The sequence below is a fragment of the Osmia lignaria genome, chromosome 13, assembly GCF_051020975.1.
Source record: "Osmia lignaria lignaria isolate PbOS001 chromosome 13, iyOsmLign1, whole genome shotgun sequence".
NCBI classification, from domain to species: Eukaryota; Metazoa; Arthropoda; class Insecta; order Hymenoptera; family Megachilidae; genus Osmia; species Osmia lignaria.
The window spans coordinates 5,719,806-5,740,144 of NC_135044.1; the positions used below are offsets into that span (position 1 = coordinate 5,719,806).

At 32.6% G+C, this 20,339-nt stretch overlaps 4 protein-coding genes across 9 annotated transcripts in view; 2 read left to right on the forward strand and 2 right to left on the reverse strand.

Moving 5' to 3' along the window:
* The first annotated feature begins 3,201 nt into the window (after positions 1-3,201).
* On the forward strand, positions 3,202-4,700 carry LOC117602126 (mitochondrial import inner membrane translocase subunit Tim29). 2 transcript variants are annotated; one of them, XM_034319721.2, is made up of 4 exons: positions 3,202-4,010; positions 4,082-4,183; positions 4,266-4,451; positions 4,527-4,700. In XM_034319721.2, exons 1-4 carry the CDS (start codon positions 3,872-3,874, stop codon positions 4,655-4,657), a joined length of 558 nt encoding a protein of 185 aa, XP_034175612.1. In that variant the 5' UTR covers positions 3,202-3,871; the 3' UTR covers positions 4,658-4,700. The 2 variants fall into 2 exon arrangements, with proteins under 2 accessions (XP_034175612.1, XP_034175611.1); XM_034319720.2 differs by having other exon boundaries at positions 3,208-4,010; positions 4,266-4,698.
* A 243-nt stretch (positions 4,701-4,943) lies between these two features.
* AGBE (1,4-alpha-glucan-branching enzyme) lies at positions 4,944-8,315 on the reverse strand. Its single transcript, XM_034319714.2, has 10 exons — positions 8,089-8,315; positions 7,718-7,887; positions 7,376-7,617; positions 7,062-7,271; positions 6,638-6,945; positions 6,364-6,564; positions 5,909-6,261; positions 5,663-5,847; positions 5,293-5,581; positions 4,944-5,217 (listed from the first exon to the last, which is right to left on the reverse strand). Exons 1-10 carry the CDS (start codon positions 8,199-8,201, stop codon positions 5,210-5,212), a joined length of 2,079 nt encoding a protein of 692 aa, XP_034175605.1. The 5' UTR covers positions 8,202-8,315; the 3' UTR covers positions 4,944-5,209.
* A 164-nt stretch (positions 8,316-8,479) lies between these two features.
* Positions 8,480-18,959, forward strand: Rich (guanine nucleotide exchange factor subunit Rich). 3 transcript variants are annotated; one of them, XM_034319713.2, is made up of 16 exons: positions 8,480-8,789; positions 9,024-9,131; positions 9,207-9,362; positions 9,613-9,927; positions 9,987-10,078; positions 10,153-10,426; positions 10,488-10,640; positions 10,710-10,910; positions 10,982-11,345; positions 11,410-11,615; positions 11,677-12,018; positions 12,088-12,577; positions 12,649-12,943; positions 13,022-13,494; positions 13,584-13,944; positions 13,986-14,149. In XM_034319713.2, exons 1-16 carry the CDS (start codon positions 8,655-8,657, stop codon positions 14,014-14,016), a joined length of 3,996 nt encoding a protein of 1,331 aa, XP_034175604.2. In that variant the 5' UTR covers positions 8,480-8,654; the 3' UTR covers positions 14,017-14,149. The 3 variants fall into 3 exon arrangements, with proteins under 3 accessions (XP_034175604.2, XP_034175602.2, XP_034175601.2); XM_034319711.2 differs by having other exon boundaries at positions 8,481-8,789; positions 11,410-11,612; positions 14,005-18,959; XM_034319710.2 differs by having other exon boundaries at positions 8,482-8,789; positions 14,005-18,959.
* The window catches only part of LOC117602128 (uncharacterized), a 69,584-nt gene continuing 66,265 nt past the window's right edge, over positions 17,021-20,339 (reverse strand). For 2 of the 3 annotated variants that reach the window (XM_076691684.1, XM_034319722.2), the window contains 3 exons: positions 20,119-20,243; positions 17,753-17,854; positions 17,021-17,366 (listed from right to left, as the gene is read on the reverse strand). In XM_076691684.1, the coding sequence (XP_076547799.1) occupies positions 17,278-17,366; positions 17,753-17,854; positions 20,119-20,243 (316 nt within the window). In that variant the 3' untranslated portion in view covers positions 17,021-17,277. The remainder of the gene's footprint in view (positions 17,367-17,752; positions 17,855-20,118; positions 20,244-20,339) is intronic. The other variant, XM_034319723.2, reaches the window with a different exon arrangement.

Below are 20,339 nucleotides of genomic sequence, written 5' to 3' on the forward strand. Positions count from 1 at the left end.
CAATTTTTTTCTTGTTATAACTAAGTGTGCCTAGTCAATAGAATATATCTGGTCAATTTTAATATTATATATATTATATATTATATATTATTTAAACTTGATACCGTAATTATAATGTAAAACCTTATGGACATGACAAAATCATACGACAATGATTGTGCTGTGTTGTATTACGAAATGTTGGCCTGTGACTATATTTGTAGCTATTATACATACACGTATTAAAAGAAACACATACACACAAGTTACACATGCGTACATATGTAGAGTGGATCGAAAAAGTATTGGCACCCATTACTTTATTGCGATCATTTTATTCAGGAGATATGTACATCGTATTTTATTGCATTTGTTATTTATTACATTATTTATTATTATATTATAGGTATTGCTCATTCGTTTTATAATAATATTTATGCCAATACTTTTTCATTCATTATATATAATTATTTATATATGTAGGATGTGAAACTTTTGTGAACCGTCGAGAAACATAATAAAACCGCCGAAGATTATGAAAATGCCGAAGAATTGTATCGTAAATTGTACACAATAGCGTTATCATTTTCAATTAATTTATCAATTAATAATTTCATCGCAAAAATTTAATCACGATACTTGCTTATTTAGCAAGCTCACTGTGACCCCATAATTTGAGGGAGGCTAAACTTCATCTAATTATTTTATTAAAGAAAAATTAATTGTTTACCCAATTTCATTGCTTATGATCGTTAATTTTACTACATTATATATTTCATTGCAAGTGTAGAATTTACGATTAAAAATCAAAACGACATAAGCGAGGGAAGAAAAGGGTGGAGAACAAAATTTCAGCAGGAAACTAAATCAATTACTTTTTGTTACCGTCCTTCGGACACGTTTTCTAAAAAGCATGCACAAATACCAGAATTTTCTGAACGACGATAAGATGATTTGATAGTAGATTGAATTTCAAATGACATCAAATAAAGTCGTGGAATTTTACTTTAAATCGAATCGTTTTTACCGCCGTTCCATCTTCACGAATCTTTTCGACGACGCTCCCTTTCTACTTACGAAAAAAGCGCTTCTGAAAATGTAACGACACGATGAAACGTATCGTAGAACGTGTGAGAGTGATAAAGAGAAGGAAAAGAAAAAAAAAAAAACGTACCGAACGAAAATTATTTTTTCTAACGAAAACTCGTCCCACCCTCCCCTACCCTGTTGCACATGAGTTCATGCTGTTAATAATTGGCTTGGAAACAGTGTTTTAGAAAGCAAGGAGGTAAAGGCGGAATTTGAGAGATAACATAGGGATAGGAAATGGAATGAAAGAAAGAGAAGTTAATGGGTCATATCATGGTTGGTTATAAAGCAAGAAGGCTATTTATTTAGAATATAACTAAATAGTCTGTTTTAATGTGCGACGGGCTACACGTATTGTAACATAATATCTAACAATAAAGTATTTTGTTTGCTTCAAAAATACATATATTTATTAAATATCAATAATTCATTTAATAGACTATTATATTATGTGGAAGGAAAGGAAAATAACACTGTAGTTTCTTCTTATCTTAATATTTTATTTTTTTATGCTATTACTTACAATTTATTTGTTTTACTACATTTGTTCTAACTCATCTTTCCTTTACTTTATCTCCTTTTATCTATATCATATCTATCTCTGTTACTCTTCATTTCCCCCTGTTCAACATAAAATACACCCTCTAAGAGCAGGGCTGAACCTCGACATGGGGCAACTTCTCTGTCTGGCTTTAGTGTTCTTTCTTCCTCTATCATTGTCTCTGCCCATGGTTCCACTGGTCGCAAGCGAAGCGATCGATGGAGCGTCATCCGCGGTGAGTAACCCATCAATGGGTTCCCTTGCTTGTTGGTTAACACGCACGTACGGACCAAATAAAAACTCACTAACGAAAATAGAAGATAGGTTTCCTGTGAGTCAGTTTCACGCAAAAGATTTTTTTATTTCCTGTTTATTTTATTCAAGAAACTCGATGATTTATCATTATTTCCGCCCTTTGAAATGAGTCATAATTAACTTCATCATGGTAGAAAATCAATTTCACTTATTCTAGAATTATACATACATACCATCTACTAGTATTCTTATATTTGTACAGTATCGAGCATGGTAGACTTTCCCAGGCTCTCCCGGGATCTCGAACTTTCCAGGGGTTCCCGGCCACCCTTGAAGGCCTCCCCCAGGGTTCCCGGCCCTAATTTGAAGGCCTTCACCGGGGTTCTCGGATTCCCGGCCATCCCCGGAAGCCTCCCCGGTTCCCGGGTTTCCGCCACTCTCCATAGGCGGTCCCATAGAGAATGACAATAATAGTGGAGGCGCTAATTTATTATCTATATTTCTTAATTATGTACTAAACCTTATATATATAAAGCGCAAAGACGTCCGTCTGTGTCAGTTTTCAATTTGTGTTTCTAAGTGATCGGAATCAAAAGTTACAGAGGTTTCAATTTTTCTAGAGGAAGTCTATGGGTCGCACATTTTAGCTTTCGGGGTCCCTGACACCCCGATGCCATAATGTTGATATGCAGAGCATCACCGGTGCTTCGGGGTCCTGAACATCCCAATATGATAGCTGGTTGGTTATAGAGTACGCCACCGATGCATCGGGGTCCCTGACACCCCGAATGCCAGAATGTCGGTATACAGAGTATCATCAGTACTACGGGGTCTCTAACACCCCAAGATGATTGCTTCGGGGTCCCTGACACCCCATGATGTTATGTCGATGTGTAGTGTCGCCGGTGCTTCGGGGTCCTGAATACCCCAATACAATATCTGGTCGGTATGCAGAGAGCGCCACCGAATGCTTCGGGGTCCCTGACACCCCAAGATGATTGCATCGGGGTCCCTGACACCCCAAGATGATGGCATTGGGGTCCCTGACACCCCACGATGATATGCCGATATACAGAGTGTTGACGGTGCTTCGGAGTCCTGAACACCCCCATACGATATTCGTTCGGTATGCAGAGAGCGCCACCGATACATCGGGGTCCCTGACGCCCCGGATGCCATCATGTCGGTATGCAGAGTGTTACCCGTACTTCGGGGTCCCTAACACCCCAGGATGAAGTCATGACGGTATCTAGAGGGCGCCATTGGCGCAGCGGGGTCCCTGACACCCCAGAATGAACTCAGGTCCGTATAAAGAGGGCACAACCAGTATAATAATCGTCCTCTAATTTTTTTCCGGAGTTTGTTTAATTTAGTTTATTTATTTTCTTTGCTTATTAAATAAGCTCATCGAAGGGGAATAACATTTATGATTGTATCCCTCTTTTGGGCCTCGGCCGAGGACCCCTTTTATTTCCCTTTTTCCAGTTATCTCTCTTTATAGGCCAAGGCCACCCCTTTCAGTTATTAATTATTTTATGCTTCATTATGGACGAAGACTGCGCTCCCTAATTATTTATTATCCTACGCCTCTTTATGGACCAGGACCTCCCTTGGCAGATTTTCTACATCATTTTTAACATTAATATCGTCAAAATTACTACAATAAAATACTTTCAGTATTTTGCATAACATTGCTCTAAATAGTGTATACAATACAGAATCCGTTCTTATTTATTTAAAGTATTTATTGAAATATTTAAAGCATTGTACTTAATCTTTTCTAAGTAAGAGTTAAATGATTACACATCAGGAGCGTTTAAAAATATTTTTATATATATAAATGTATTTCTTATGTTCTTCATTCACGTGGATAACCTCAGTTTTACAATAGGAACTCGTGTTTATCCTGTTCTTCACCGAATAACATAAAAATGTATAGTAATATGAGATGTATATTGTAAATGATATTGTGTTTATTTTGAATTTGTTATACTAACTTTGATCAACATGAATTACGTTAAATTCATCCAGTTTCGGAATTATAAATTCACATCAAAGGTAGTAAACAAAACTAATGATATTTTGTATAAAGTTCAGAATTTTGAAACACCAGAAAAATTAAAAGGGACATTTCTCGAACGATGGGGTAAGTTGACAACTGTAATTATATTAGGTCAAGTATTTTCATTTGAATTTGTTTTTTGTTTCTATTTACAGGTAAATATTGGAAGAATCTTTTCACAGATTACAAGGAAGTAACAGTGAGTGTTGTGAATGATTGTAAAGAACATCCAATAAAAGCTTCCATATATGCTTCAGGTATATTTGTATTTAATTAAATAAAAATAGATACTTTATAATTTTATATTTTTCATAACTGTTAAAAATTTTTTTTACTTAGTTCTAGCATTCTGTATATATTTAAACAAACATAATCCAGATGAAAGTTCCTTCAGGGAACAGTTATTACAAAACACTATAAAGATAATGCAAGTGGGAGAAACTGTACGTAATCCAGTATCTGAATATCATGTGAAATGGTTAGGACAATGCTACAATGAAGGAATTGTACGAAGAATGAATTTGGGTATAGTTTCTTTGATTTGGTTAGATGACTATGATGAAACATGTTCTTTGTATAAAGCTGCTTGCCCTTATCTAGATGTACAATATGCAACATTTTACCAAAGAATAGTAGATTTTGGAATATTAGATAAGTGGTGGGTTTTAGAAAGTAAAATGAAAGACTATGATGTAAATGAAACAGAATTTAGCGATTTGAAAACTGAATAAACTATTTAATTTAGGAAGAATTAAAAAAATACTTGTCCTATTTGCATAGATTAACAATTACTTACATATATTTAATAATAGTAATTATATTAAATTCAAAATCACTTTAATATTTTCGAAAGTACAAGTTACATAAAGAAACAAATACTTCCTTTAAAAGAAGTTTTTGAAACCTTTCTATATAGTACAAATATCTTCTTTTAAAATCTAACAAACAAGTACTATCCTTAATAATATTTATAGTTTAAGTATTTATATTTCTTCGATCTCACAAAATAATTACTACTTAAAATAGAAAACATACTTTTATTTCAAATATGTGTAGATTCCAAAAATATAGTATCAAAACATATATCAAATATATAATTATTTTAACATTTAAATATCATTTGGTAATATACAAAAATTGATTTTTTTTAAATTTCATATATGAATATTTTATTAATTTCTAAATTCCATATAATATAACTTCGAGCTTCTGTCATTCTTTTCTTTTCTTTATATAGGATACATTAAAATCAGTCCTTATTTTGGCCATGTCCATGATCGTACTTAGGGTTCTAAAATTAAAAAAACTGTTAGCTATCTAACAACCATAAGAAATATAAAGTAACAAGTTAATGTAATAATCTTACCTCGAACATAGATAATAGCTGAGCGACAGGGAATATAAATCAACATTTTATTTGAGTAGTTGGAAAATGACTCTGGTACGGTAAAATGTTGTACGCTGGTATCAACACGATTTTCTCCACCAAAATCCTTGTTATCGCTACATAAAACGATTTTATAAGTTCCTGGAGTCTTTACTCCGACAGGATAATCCGGAAATGACTTTACCGGATGAAAATTAAAAACAAATATAAGCTCTGCTCGGTCAAAAACAACTACTTTGTCATCCTCGTGTTTCCAACTCACATATGCCTGTAAAACCCCCGTATCTTTGTTAATTACAGCACACAGTATGTAAACGAATTTAAAATATAAATTTAAATATATAAGTACAGGAGGAGCATGTAGCCATCCATATTTTTCTTCGAGGGTATTTACAGCACGATCCCAATTATTCATGAATTTATATTTTAGTAATTCATCGTCTACTAAATTCCATTGCCTTCTGGCATAATGGTAGCTATCTCCATTGCCAGCTCGAGGAAAATCCAACCATTCAGGATGACCGAATTCATTACCTAAATTTATATGTATATCAACAAATATATTTAAAATTCTATAAGTAATTTAGTAACTAACCCATAAAATTTAAATACGCTTCTCCTCCTAATACATGTGTAATTAACGTAATAAGATTATGAAGAGCAATTCCACGATTTATGATTGGATTTGGCGGACTTATTACGCTCATGTGAGTATACATTTCCTTGTCCATAAGCCAAAATGCAATTGTTTTATCACCTACAAGAGCCTGGTCGTGAGATTCTGAATAAGCTACCGTTTTCTCCATCCATCTTCGATTACTTAATGTCCAACAAATTTCTCCGACTTTCCAATCTTCATCTTTCACTTCTTTTAAAAGTTTAATCCACTTATCAGGAATAGACATAGCTAATCGGTAATCAAATCCTATACCACCTTCAGAAACAGGTCTTAAAGATCATTCAAGAACAAAGAAGTTAGTAATTTTAATTTGTACTTAAACATATGATTATGAAAACGATTTATGGCTATATTTTTTTTCAAAATCATACCTGCAAGTTGCAGGCATTCCACTAACATCTTCCGCTATTGTAATAATTTCTGGATATAAATGATGCAACATGTAGTTTGCAAGCATCAAATATACTACACCTTCAACATCAACATTCAGACCAAAATATTCATCATAATGACCAGTGAAACCTTGTCCAGCTCCTCTTGAATGATACAACATTGATGTAACACCATCAAATCTGTATAAATATATTATATGTAAGTAAACAATGTAAATTTTGCATTCTAATACACATTTTGGTATATAAATACCTAAATCCATCAAAACCATATTCTTCGATATACCAACGTAAATTGGAAAGTAAAAATCGCAATACTTCGTATTCCCCGTAATTAAAAAGTCGACTGTCCCAAAGAGGATGTTGGCCACGATTTCCAGAATGGAAGAAACAAGCATCGGTACCATCGAACATATTTAATCCATCCAAAGTATTCTTTGATGCATGCGAATGCACCACATCCAATAAAACATATAGACCATGTTGATGCGCTACATCTATTAACTCTTTTAGTTCTTCTGGCGTACCATAACGGGATGAAACCGCATAAAAGGAAGTCACCTTAATAAGTTTAATTATACGAGATATTGAAATATTTTTTGCTATTGTTGAGATACATATGCATACTATTAATTCTGACAATAAGTATTTTAAAATCATCTGTTTTAGATACATACCTGATACCCAAAACTGGCATAATAAGCGTGTTCCATAATAGCCATTAATTGTATTGCATTATAACCCTGTTTTACAATGCGAGGGATTATATTTGTAGCAAATTCTAAATATGTACCAACTTTTAATTCTTGAGTTGCAATACCCACGTGACATTCATAAATTCTAAGACTATCTGGTTTCTTTGGTTTTGGGTACTTAAATTTATAAATCTGAACAAGAATATGTTACCTTACATTATTAACAATTACGGTGAAACAAAATTAATTCAAGCCAGTATACATATACTTCAATATGATTATATACATATATATACATTTTTAGATAATGGATACCATATACGTTGCTTGTATGTAGCACTTTCAGAACGATTTTGTGTAACATAGCTAGCCCAAGGACTTAACCGTTCTAGCAATTCATTATTATGGTCTTTTACAATTACTTTAACTTCTGAAAGATGTTTTATTGGACAAGTGCCATCAGCATTGGGAGGTAAATGTAATTCCCATTTTCCATAATCTAATCTTTTATAAGAGTTAGCTGTTTTATTCCAATTGTCTATTAATAAAAATGTGGAATAAAATTAAAATACTGTTTATGTTTAATTAATATATAATATTATATGTATCTCTGTAATAAACAATTGTAATTTTCTTACTAAAATCTCCTGTTAAAAATAATTCTTGTGCACCAGGTGCCCATTCTTTTGCAGTAACACTATTATCTTCGTTTATATGAATTCCAAAAGTTTTATATCCTGTTGAAAATTTTTCTAAGCTGCCATCACCAGTCTCTAATCTTTCCAAATAATCCTTGTATAATGCGTACCTAATAAACAAAATGATTATGAAAAATGATGGTTTATTGAAACTGAGGATTCGTATATTTGTATATACAATTTTGTAACAAAATAAATGGCAACTGATTACAGAAAAGAACTATGCATTAAGTTATACTGTTAAAAGAATTATGAATTATTAATGATGACTGAATTAAGTAACATATTTTTACATAATGCACATATAATACCTTTTACGAATTTCATTTTCATACATTTTCAAATACGGATCTCTTTCTAATAAAGCACTTATTTCTGGTACTTCAACTTGAGAAGGATCCATACTTGACCATTTTCCCCCCATTTTTCTTTCTTTGTTCACTTACAATCAAAAACACCTTAAAATTATAACTTTATTAAATGTTATATGACATTTCAAGGTGACCTTCTTTAGTATTTGCAGTACCAATGACTACAAATACAAAAAGACTGAACATACTTTTGTCTCTGAAGGGTCATGATTTCAGGGGGTTCCAGGTACCCCCTGACGAGCGTCGAGGCCGAACTCCGAATTCCGCGTTGGTAAAACAGTCAACGTTTCATCGAAAATTAACAAAGGAAACAAAGGCATGTCCAGTCTTTTGCATCTGTAGTCATTGGTCATATGAACTTATACAGTATTTTTATGATTCCACAAGATGGTGAGGTTAGGACGTGTTTACTTGTCAGATGCTTTAAAGCAAAGGATGAAACGTAAAGACTGTTTAAACATAACAGGAATGTGTACATAAAAAGTGGATAATCTTAAGAAGAAATCATGTTTTTCCCAATTGGATGGCCCCGAGTTCTAAACACAATCGAACCGGAAAACATAACGGCCGTTGTTTGCAATAGGGATAAAATACTTTTCGCTATTTTGACAACGGACGCTCTAACCATCTGGTATTGTAAGGCATGTGTTATAATTATAACATTGTTATTATATGTTTAAGTGAAGTTTAGTATTCACTAATGAAATAAAACCAATTCCTTTCACTGTTTAGTACTTTCCCAGATGTTAGGCTTGTTACCGATTCAGATTTAAATAATAGTTTTACTTTATTCATATTCCTAATATTTTCCTTTCAAATGATATTGTTTCTTATGCTATTACATGAATTTATATAAAAAGCAATTTTTGTTATAGCCATGTGTACCTATTGTATTCATCAGAAGAACACCAGATTCATTAAGAAAGCATGGAGACAATATTTTATTACAATGGAGACCAGATTCCAGTATGCTGGTTATTGGGGTATAACAGATTATATATTATATTAAATTATAACAAAACACATAAAAATTACTACATTAATTTTAATGTTTCCAGACATCAGATAGCTACCTTCTATTTTATAAATTATCGGATACTAGTCCAGAAGAAAGAGGACTTTATGAACAAAGAGACTCCCCAGTTACTAGTTTAAAAAGAGATAGTGCTGAACTATTTATTAAGGAAGTTATCCCTTCTTTAGTTTTAACATTTGTAAGTTAATGTTGAAAATACATTCTTGAAAGTTATGCAAACTGATGGAGATTTCAAGCTTTCTTGCAAGTTTTCAAACAATTTAAACACGCCCGAACTTCGAATTACTTGGAATTTTATTTGAACCCTAAAAGTCTTGAAACTAAGGCTCTGTTGATAATACCGCTGCTGATATCGCTGATTCAAAGCTTCTCCGTAAATTTATATTCGAAGCGTTATCCATACATTTCATATTAATTTGCTTTTTTAGGAGAAATCAGTATGGATAGATGATGGTATTAGTTCTTTGGTTTGTATACGCGATGAACTTATGGTCGCTACAAAAACAAGTCATGTAATACGCCAAAAATGGGACGGTACGGCAAATAGAGATTACTCTCTTGACTTAAGGAGAATACCATTTAGCATAGATCAACAGATATCTACCGTAGCTGTACCATTAACTGATAATAATGTATATATTACCGACATTGAATATTCCCCCTTAGTCGGTGGATTTGCAATTGTACTCAACACCGGCAAAGCAGCATTCCTCACAGCTCAGTCATTGAAATTTGATCCTAATGTATGTCAATTTATTTTCCTTTATGTAGATAACAAATTTATAGCAATCTTATTTTTCAGCAAGTTCAAGGAATTTGGGCCAAAGATATTGAAGATGCTACGTGTGCAGCTGTAAATCACAAATATCGTCTTATTGCGATCGGAAGACAAAAGTATACTACATATTTTATAAATCTATATGGGAACATAGTTTTATACGAGTCTATAATATATATTTTATTACTAGTTCTGAAGGGGTAGTATACTATGTCGACGAAACAACAGGAGGGCTAGAAATGTCACATACGTTGAGTTTATCTTCGAAAGATTATCCAGGAAGACCAGGTCGTGTAAGATGTTTAAAATGGACTCCCGATAGCTGTGCTATTGCATTGGCTTGGGAAGGTGGCGGCCTAGCGATATGGAGTACATTCGGTGCTCTTTTACTTTGTACTTTAAAGTGGGATTATGGTTTAAGAGTAGACCTGGCGCGTGATAATCCTTTGCATATCCATACGATGGTTGGTAAATTTATTAATATCGATTTTATTTCTATCCCACCTCACCTTTTATGTATTCCAGGAATGGTCTGCAGAAGGTTATCAACTTTGGATGTTAAGAGAATCTCCAGATCCTTCCTTGATTGAAGAAAACGGAAACGAAAAAACTAATTTAAGGCGATCTTTGATACAATTAGATTTTGTAAAAAGTCCTTTAACTATCAATCCTTGCATGGTAACTATAAAAACAAGTATATAGGTAACGATTTGTTATACTTATTACTGACCATGAGTTGGTATGTAGGGTCATCATGGACATTTGTATTTGCAAGGTGAAGACAGATTATATTTAAATCTTGGTGGTGGAGTTTCTACAAATGCTCCGACCTTTCATCTTGGTAGTGAAATTCCTAATGATTCTATCACGCAAACACTTGCGAGTTCCAAACAATGGCTAGTTGTTCCTATTCCCAGCGTGTATAGCGGTTCCAATTGGCCCATAAGAGTACGTGATGTTTGCTGTATTACATAAAATTTTACACCAGAATAATATGATTAAACAAATCTTTTTTTCAGTATACTGCTATTGATAACGAAGGTATGAGTATAGCTGTAGCAGGTCGGACAGGACTAGCCCATTATTCTTTACCTTCGCGTAAATGGAAATTGTTCGGCAATGAAACTCAAGAGCGGGATTTTATCGTTACTGGAGGACTGTTATGGCATAAGGGTTTCTTGATAGCTAGCAGCTATTCAATATTAGACGACAAGGATGAAGTTAGAATATATCCTCGGGATACTCGTCTGGATAATAATTACGTTAGAACCGTTAGAATGCCATCCCAGGTATTACTGCTCAATACATTAAAAGACAGGCTCTTAACATTTTGTGCTAATGCACAAATAAGCATTTATGATATGATATTAGAAAGCAATAATGGTAAGTAAATGAAGTAAGCTAGTTTATTAAGTATTGAATCGCGCTTAAAATATTTTTATTTCAGATGCAGGAAATGTAGAATTAACGAGATTGCAAACTGTAGATATTAGTGGACTCTGTGTTCATCCTGCTTGCGTTGTAAGTGCCACCTTGACTACTATACGTGCAGAAACGGCCGGAAGTCATCCGCATCCTGAAAGTCTTCTGTTAAATGTATCCGGACGTCTTCTTATGGTTCAACGAGAACATTGCACCGATAATCCAGAGGTGGTATGTAAATAATATCTTTATTGTTAATATAAATTAATCTAATATTCGTTATATTTTACAGCTATTTACATGTAGCGCTCCAACAGTATTAGCTTCTTACGTAGAAAATGTTTGGGTACCTTGGAGATCGAGGCGGGATAAACCTCATTTAACAGAAGCCTTATGGTTATTTTGTGGTGCTCACGGCATGCGTGTTTGGCTACCATTGTTTCCCAGAAATCATCAAGAGAAAACACATACATTTATGAGCAAGAGAATAATGTTGCCTTTTCATTTACGCATTTATCCCTTAGCTATACTGTTTGAGGATGCTATTCTACTCGGGGCAGAAAATGACACCGTACTTTTTACATCGGACACTAATTCCCCGTTTTCATTGCCATTTAGTTTACTAGAACTTACAGTAAGTATTTTTGTGAAATGTTAAGATGTTTCGTTAAACAATTGAAAATTTTATTTATATTACTTCTAGAGTCAAGTTTATCTTCATCAAATATTACGGCAACTTATTCACCGTAATTTAGGATATCATGCTTGGGAAATAGCTCGCTCGTGTTCCGCATTGCCATATTTTCCCCATTCGTTAGAACTTTTGTTACACGAGGTACTAGAGGAAGAAGCAACTAGCAAAGAACCAATTCCAGATGCTCAGTTACCTTCCGTGGTGGAATTCATCCGTGAATTTCCAGGAGTTTGGGCTAGAGCAGTTGTACAGTGCGCTAGGAAGACTGAAATAGCACTTTGGCCTTATTTATTCTCTGTTGCTGGACCACCGAAAAAGCTGTTGCAGGATTGTTTACAACGCCAGGAACTCGATACTGCTGCTAGTTACTTAATAATTTTACAGAATTTAGAACCCTCTTCCGTTAGCCGGCAACATGCTACTTTATTACTAGACGCCGCTCTCGAACAAGGAAGATGGGAATTGTCAAAGGATCTTGTTCGTTTTCTTAGAGCAATTGGTAACATATAAAATAGTTTTAAACACATTCATCTTGCTTACACCATTTTAATATGTTTTATTTTCCATAAGATCCAAACGACGTGGAATCACCAAGAACATCTTGGGGTGGAACATCAAAATTAGGAGGACCTACGCAAACACCACCGCTTTCACCTCACGAAGATGACTTATCTCTGGTGTTAGGAACCATGCAAGTTTCACGAAGTCGAAGTTACAGTACTACAGTAACGCCTAAAGTACAATCTGATTCAGTGGCCAAAGATATAGCTCCGTCTTCAATGTTAGAGAAAACTAGAAATGTAGTTATGAGACGAAAGAAGTCTGTACCGACAAACACTTCTAAAATCGAGAAACCTGACAGCAAGTAAGTTCAGATTAACATTCATAAAAATGAATGAAATGGTGTTCTTTAAAATTAAAATGAAATATTTCTATTTTTCAGAGAGGGTTCGGCTGAAGAATTCTTTATCGACGTGATACTACAACGTCACGCTCGTCGGCTACTTTCGGCAAAGAGACTTGCCGATTTAGGCAGATTTGCTGCTCGATTAGATTTTCATTTAGTTACATGGTTCGGAAGAGAACGCGACAGAGCAGCGAAAATAGACGATTATATCGCAGCATTGAAAGCAGTGCACGAAGATTTTGCATTTGCTTATCCCGTGTTATCACTTCCAACTTTACAAAAGTATCGGAGATCTAGCCTCACCTCTCTACGTTCTATAAAATCAATTAGTTTAGAAACCCCGGAGGATGAACCAGTGCAATCCAATTTTGCCGTTGATTTACCTGATAGCGGTTATACTAGTTTACCAAGTGGAAGACCACCTTACACTACATTAGTTTCTCCTGTTGCGAGTTTAGAAACACAGTTCCCTGCTGTTGAAACCAAATTAACGACAAATATGTTACATGGTACTTATATCTCCTTACTATACACAAGGAATATAATGAGTGATTATATTAATTGAAATTGTATAAATATATTGTTATTGTATTTTCAGATGCTAATAGTATTCTTAGTGATAGCAGTACTATTTGGAGAGATGATACTGAATCCATTGTTGGAACTGGAGTCGGAACAGTGTGTTGGGTTTCACCAGAGCCGGTGGAACAAACAGAGGTCCATAATGCTTCGCCCTGTGCACCGATAAGTCGTGCAGAAGTACAACTTAGATATCTTTTACAATTATTTTTGGAGGGTGGTTGCTTAGGGTGGGCTGCGGTACTGGCAACAGTTCTATGCGATGCACCTGCTATGGCTAGAACTATTCGAGCTGCACATGCTCCCATGCAGACTTTTGATTCTGTAATTAATTTAAGAGATGGTCTCCTTACGTTAACCAGATGGTCGCATTCTGAATGGTACGTATTAAACAGAAAGTAAAATATAAATTGTGTAAAAGTAATTTATTTGTATTTCAGTTTGGGATATAGACCATTTATGTCAGGAATCCAGGGTCAAATTTCATTGTTGAATAGGCTAATTGTAACTAAGCAACAACAAGAACAAGAGCAGATACCGGAGAGTCCTTCTCCCAGTCCAGCTCCATCAGCTAATAGTAATCAACGGGGAAATTTATCTAGATCTCGACATTCGTCCATTAGTCATACTTCAACAACTACACCATTAGAGGAAGAACGATCCCATGAACTATCTTTAAATGTTGAACAGACTTTCCGAGGTAACTATAGCAATCTCAATACTGTGGAGAATACTAATTCACAGTCTACGTGTATAATCTCCTAAAACAATACTGTCTTCATGAAATTCGAATACGTCGTATTATTCTGCTGTTGAGTAGGTACAAAGATTTTTCTAGAATTTTTCAGCTTTTTATGGAACATGTTTAAGTACTGTTGGCTGAAAACGAAACTCGTCAAATTACTATTTGATATTAAGTATCTCTTAAAGTAACGTGAGATAGATGTGATTAGCATCAAACCCCACTGTTAAAGAGATAAGTGACAATGAAAGCTAATAATTTTCATATTTTCAATCGTGATATCGAATATATTCGTTGATCGTTGTACCATAATTATGTATACAGTAATATCTTTGAAAATTTTAATATATAAGAAACAAATGTTACAAAATTAATATTTCTCATTTTTTAAGCATTTCTACGCCTGTAAATATGTTATTCAAATCGTAGAAAGAGTATTGTTGAAATATTTTTAGAGTCATTCTAATAACAAGCAAGCAATTCTGTACAAGAAACAATATAGTTTAATGATACTGCAATACGTGACTGATATCAATTCTTCCTGTACTCATAGACAATATATACTAAATAATGAATATTGACATATATGCAATTGATGTTAGTAGATTCCGAACTTAATTGTGAAGAAAATTAAAAATAAATGTACTCTGATATTTTATGTATTACGGTATCATATTGACTGAATTGTGATTATTAAAAAAAAAAAAAAAAAATTGCACTAACTGTCATCTATTTCAATATAAATCATACATTTCAGAAGAGTTATACAAAATTAATGTTCGTAAAATATTGTGTTTGAATAGTAGTGAGCTAAACAAAATGACCGTCCTGTAATCCAAATTTCTTTAACATAGACAAAGAACTGAATTTTATATAATCAAATTAAAAGAATAACTATGTAAATTTGATGTAACTCTACCTAACTTTATAATCGATATTATTATAGATACCGATTTTCTATTAAAAGAACTGGTGTGTCAAATAATATATATATACGAAGATGGATAATGTTTAACGAATTGTAATTTATATAATATACATTTTTTATTGAACGAATTAATAATTAATACTTCGATTCAACGATAATTGTAAATAATGCAAAACGGTTTAGTGGTGATCTGTATCTGTTAAGAATTAATCACTCTTACAGAAGACACTAATACTCATGTAAATTGGACAAGGAAAGTAGTGGATCTATATTACAAGCAATTAAGAAAAATAATTTAATTATTTCATTTACAAATTCAAGTTTTTATTGAAATAATTTTTAATAATAAAACGATATTATATCTTTTAACTGTATAAGTTTTACTAAAGAATAGAAATAGACCAATATACCGATGTATGCAATATTTTATTCATAAAAACATGGAATTAATATTTATTTTGTTTTCTTATAGGCAGTAACATAATTTTTCAATTATAATTATGTTTATTAAGTCTTTAATTTCAGTTAATAAATACACAGGATGTCCCATATAATTGAATCAAGCTTAAACCGGGTAGTAGATAGATCAAAATTTCATTAAACAAAATTAAATAGCATGGAATGGAGCATCTCGTTATTTCCTACAAAAAAGTATTAAGGTACTTGGATTGAAAATTAATTAGTTCAAAAGATATCTGAGGGAGAAATAGGGAGATCCTATTTGGGTCTCTCCCAAAGATTGAAACATCTCCACTTCCGGTTTTGGCGCATGCCATTTAATTTTTCCTAATATTTTGTTCAATATCTTACTTTGCTAAAGTTATAGCATGGTCCAGTTGCATGAGATACCCGTACTGTAAACATATTAATACTGCGTATTATAATTTTGCAATACAAATACTGAAAAATAATTTTACTCGTTACAAACAGCCAAAAAACAATAATCAAAATTATTTGTAAGTCTTCATGTAAAATTAATGTAAACCTCCTATTGGGAAATGATTAATTGATAAAAGATAATTTATATCTAAGTAAAAATAATTAGATTGATTGTTTCACAGTTTTTATAATTGAAAAATATACTTCGTTTACTCGATGTGCAACACAATAGTATGATTTTCTTTAATCTAGTTGCTGATTAACCACGAGACTTAGTTTTACTACCATATTAAGTAATCTATGAAAAAACTGTGAAACAGTAATAACAAACGGTTTATATACATACATACACACGTACATACTGTAACATAGATATTCAGAAATATATATTTTCCCATAAGTTACGTGATTTTCTAAAATTTATAAACGTGGCACAGCGTATTTCTAAACAACATATAAAAAATATCAAGGGTTCTTCTAAGCATAAGAGTTCAGATACTACATTCTTATATTTATTTATACTAATTTAAAAGCATGTATAATTTCATATATAATTCGGTAAGCATGTATAAATTCAGATTCAATATACTTCAATAATGTAAACGCTGACTTCATACTGATTCTTTTATAAATTGACTGTCTTAGGTTTACTCTTATTTTTTTTTTTAACACTAAGTATATTTCTTTTTAAATATAAAAAAAGTTTAAGTTTTATCAAAACGATATGGCAACAATTTTATTTTGATGCTGAACATGTATAAAAAATTAAATTAAGTTCTCTTAAGTGTATTTAAAAAGAAGTTATACAAATTCAAAGGATCCACATAGTAGAATTTGATGTTACAAAACAAAAATGTGTACCCAATATCTAAACGTATTTTTTCAATATAAAATTGGTTCTGCATCCATAGATAATAATTTACTAATTTAAATAAAGTTAAAATTTGAGCACAGTGTGCTTTTTCGTCATTATGTAAAACACGTCATTGTGAACACGCGACTTCGAGTTTCTAACATTCACTGAACGGAAGACGTTCGTTTGTAATAACTAAGCTTCTTAACGGAAGCTTCAAAATGCAGGCACCGTTAGGAACAAAATAAAAAAGAAAACAAGAGTATAATAGTAATGGAACTTTCATAAACTATCAATATCGTTCAACATCGTTACTGTTGGTTTGAGGTAACGTAAGTTGGATTGTACGCTGCCTGTTTTTCGTACACAACTTCCGCATATGGTGGTGGTTGCGACATTCCTGAAAAAGATAGTAATATTAATTTTAACAATATATTGACTAAAATTTATAGGTACATATGTAACAAAAAAAGTGGGTAGATCTACTCAAGTTGGCTTGAATGCGTTAACTAGAAAGGAACTTAAGTTGCAAGAGAAAAAATTAATTTTTTAATGTAAAATATTGGAATAACACGTTGAACGCCAGGGGGGTGACCAATTCTGCAAATTACACACGCCTGAATAATTAAAAGAAAACAATAGAAAAATATTATGCTACAAATAATGTTGAAATTTGAAAATTAACTATTTTTATTCTTAGAGCTTCAATACGTCCCACAAAAAATGTCCATTCTCACAGTGGCGTTCAACGTGTTAATATTGAACTATAATATTTGTAATAATCACCTGCTGAACTTGTAGCATTCATAGCAGTTACATGAGGTTGAGTCGATTGTGGGACATTCGCGGGTGATTGAATTACATGTACGACAGTAGGTACCTGTACTTCTGGAACAAATGTACCCACAAAAAATGCTTAACTCTTGAGAGACAATAAATTAACATTTCAAGGAGTTCAATCAAGGAAATAATATTTATGCACTTATGATTAACATCAATATAGTATTTCCTGGGAAAGTGTTATAAGTTCAAGACTGGACGGTGATCTTGCAAAAGAGAAAGATATTACTTGACTCGATCTTGTTCATTTTTAAATGCGTCAGGAAAAGGGGTAAGATGAACTACGAAACGTTTCTTCCTGCGGCCCTGGAAGAAGTTTCAGATTTCAGTTCTTATCTCTTCTAAACTATTGTTACGTCGATCGGATTGTATGTATTTTGGTTTCTGAAAGATTTTGCGACTTCGCTACATCCCCTACTTCCTTCGACATCTCTCTTCCGGTTTCTTTATCACGCTGTTCGCGCCTACGCGTTGGAAACCGCACTCTCGTTTACCACCTCCACACATGCACCTTTTTTGGAACACTCTACATATCACTTGTAAAATTGCTAATTATAATTACTTACTAGTAACTAAACGGTTAAAAAATGAAAGAAGAAAATTAGAATCGTGTTAATGTTGTATTAAAAATATAAACTTACTGTCTTAATAATGAAACTAAAATATAAAATTCAATTGTCTTTGATGTGATAGTGGAAGGAAAGTGTTTGTTCACACTGATAGATCACAAAAATATTTATTATATAACGTTACAATGGGAAGCGCTTATCTATATGTCATATTGTGCACCTTAAGTTTATATTATTACATAAATTTGTCAGTAGCTGAATCGGCGATGTAAAATAGATCACAAATATAATTAACAAAATACTTTCTGTGCGTTATGTTAATATAAAAATATAAGTTAGCTGCCTTGTTTTATTTGCACTGACAAAATAGACTCTATGAATTCACAGGTATAAAATTTCAATATGATATATAACAAGTAACCATCATACGTTGTTTCTACACATTCCAGCATGTGTGTAAATCTTGGAATTTTTAATCGAACGCAAAATATATTAAGTATTTTTTTTCCGAATCGCTTTAACTTAACAATATATATTTCTTATTACAATATAAATAAAATAAAAAAAATAAAGCGCTAATGGAATGTTAATGATCCTTTGCTTAATTGAGAACTTTATTTTGCAACTAAATTCTAATTATTTTTGCAAAGGATTAAATGCAAGCACGCGAGAGCTATAGAAATATTGTTTCTTTTTATAATACAAAAAACTGACATTTTAGTAAACAACCTATTATTACTACTGATCTATCGATCGTATTATACTTTTAAATAACAAAATGCCGAAGCGTTCATATGATTCTCAATTCGTTGCTTTTAGAAAAATTGAACACTAGTTCATTATTGAACTGCTGATATAGCTTACGCGTTTGTATATATTAAAAATGTTTTTAGTGTTGTTTAGTAGTATATAACACTGAAAGCAGTAATGTATGATGCAAAAATATTATATAGAATATATAGAAGAATATGTATGGAGTAATATATAAAAAGCAAAGTAAGAATTAATAATTTAAAAAATACTTATTCCCTGACACACATAAGTTTCATTTCATGTGTAATACAATGTCAGGAAGTAAGAAGATGTGATGAAATGGATTCAGGCCATGGCTGGTCCTATAAAAAATTACACCTAATTAAGTCCTGCAAACTTACGTATTTGCATAAGCTTCCACTCTAATAATGAATAGGGATGTAATCAACCCACTGGTAAATTTTCAAAATTTTTAATCAGGTAATTAAATTTTTAATACTATCAATTTCCTCCGTAGAAATTCAGATAATTTGAACGGAAACGATAAAGTATGCGTGACGTGAACTGTATCTGCAGCAAAATGCAGACACAATTCATTCTTTCATAAAGCGGTAGCGGTATTTGATCAGCTTTGTCATTGCCAAACGATTAATTACAGTTGTCTCCAAGAATTATGACTCATTCACAGATAAGCGTACTAAACTTGCAACAGTTAAATGCATAATCAATCTTTTGGCAATCTAACAAAATTTCTAATAAAATGTATATTTTTTGTTCCAAAGTACTTCCACTCGTGATAGAAGGTACAATGAAACTTACATTACGAGTACTCCTTTGATAATTGTATCATGTAAATCATTATCAAATTCTTCGTTGTATGATAAATTATTAGATGGTCGATGAAAAAAAATTAAGTAAACTTAAATTCATGGTGTCTATGAAAATGTTCTGACATTGTTAAACGAAGGGGTTATAGAAAAATATTCTTACTTCCATAAACTGTTCCTCGATGACGTCTGCGATACCATGGACAGCAACTACAGCATAAACATGATATGCAACACACTATCAATGAAACTCCAATCACTGCCGCCGCAATCACTGTGAGAAGAAGCCTGTAATAGAATGACACACATTTTAAATTAATCACTACTTCCTGTCTCCAAAATTCACTGTAAAATTAAGATACGTAACAGGATCGTTCTTTTATT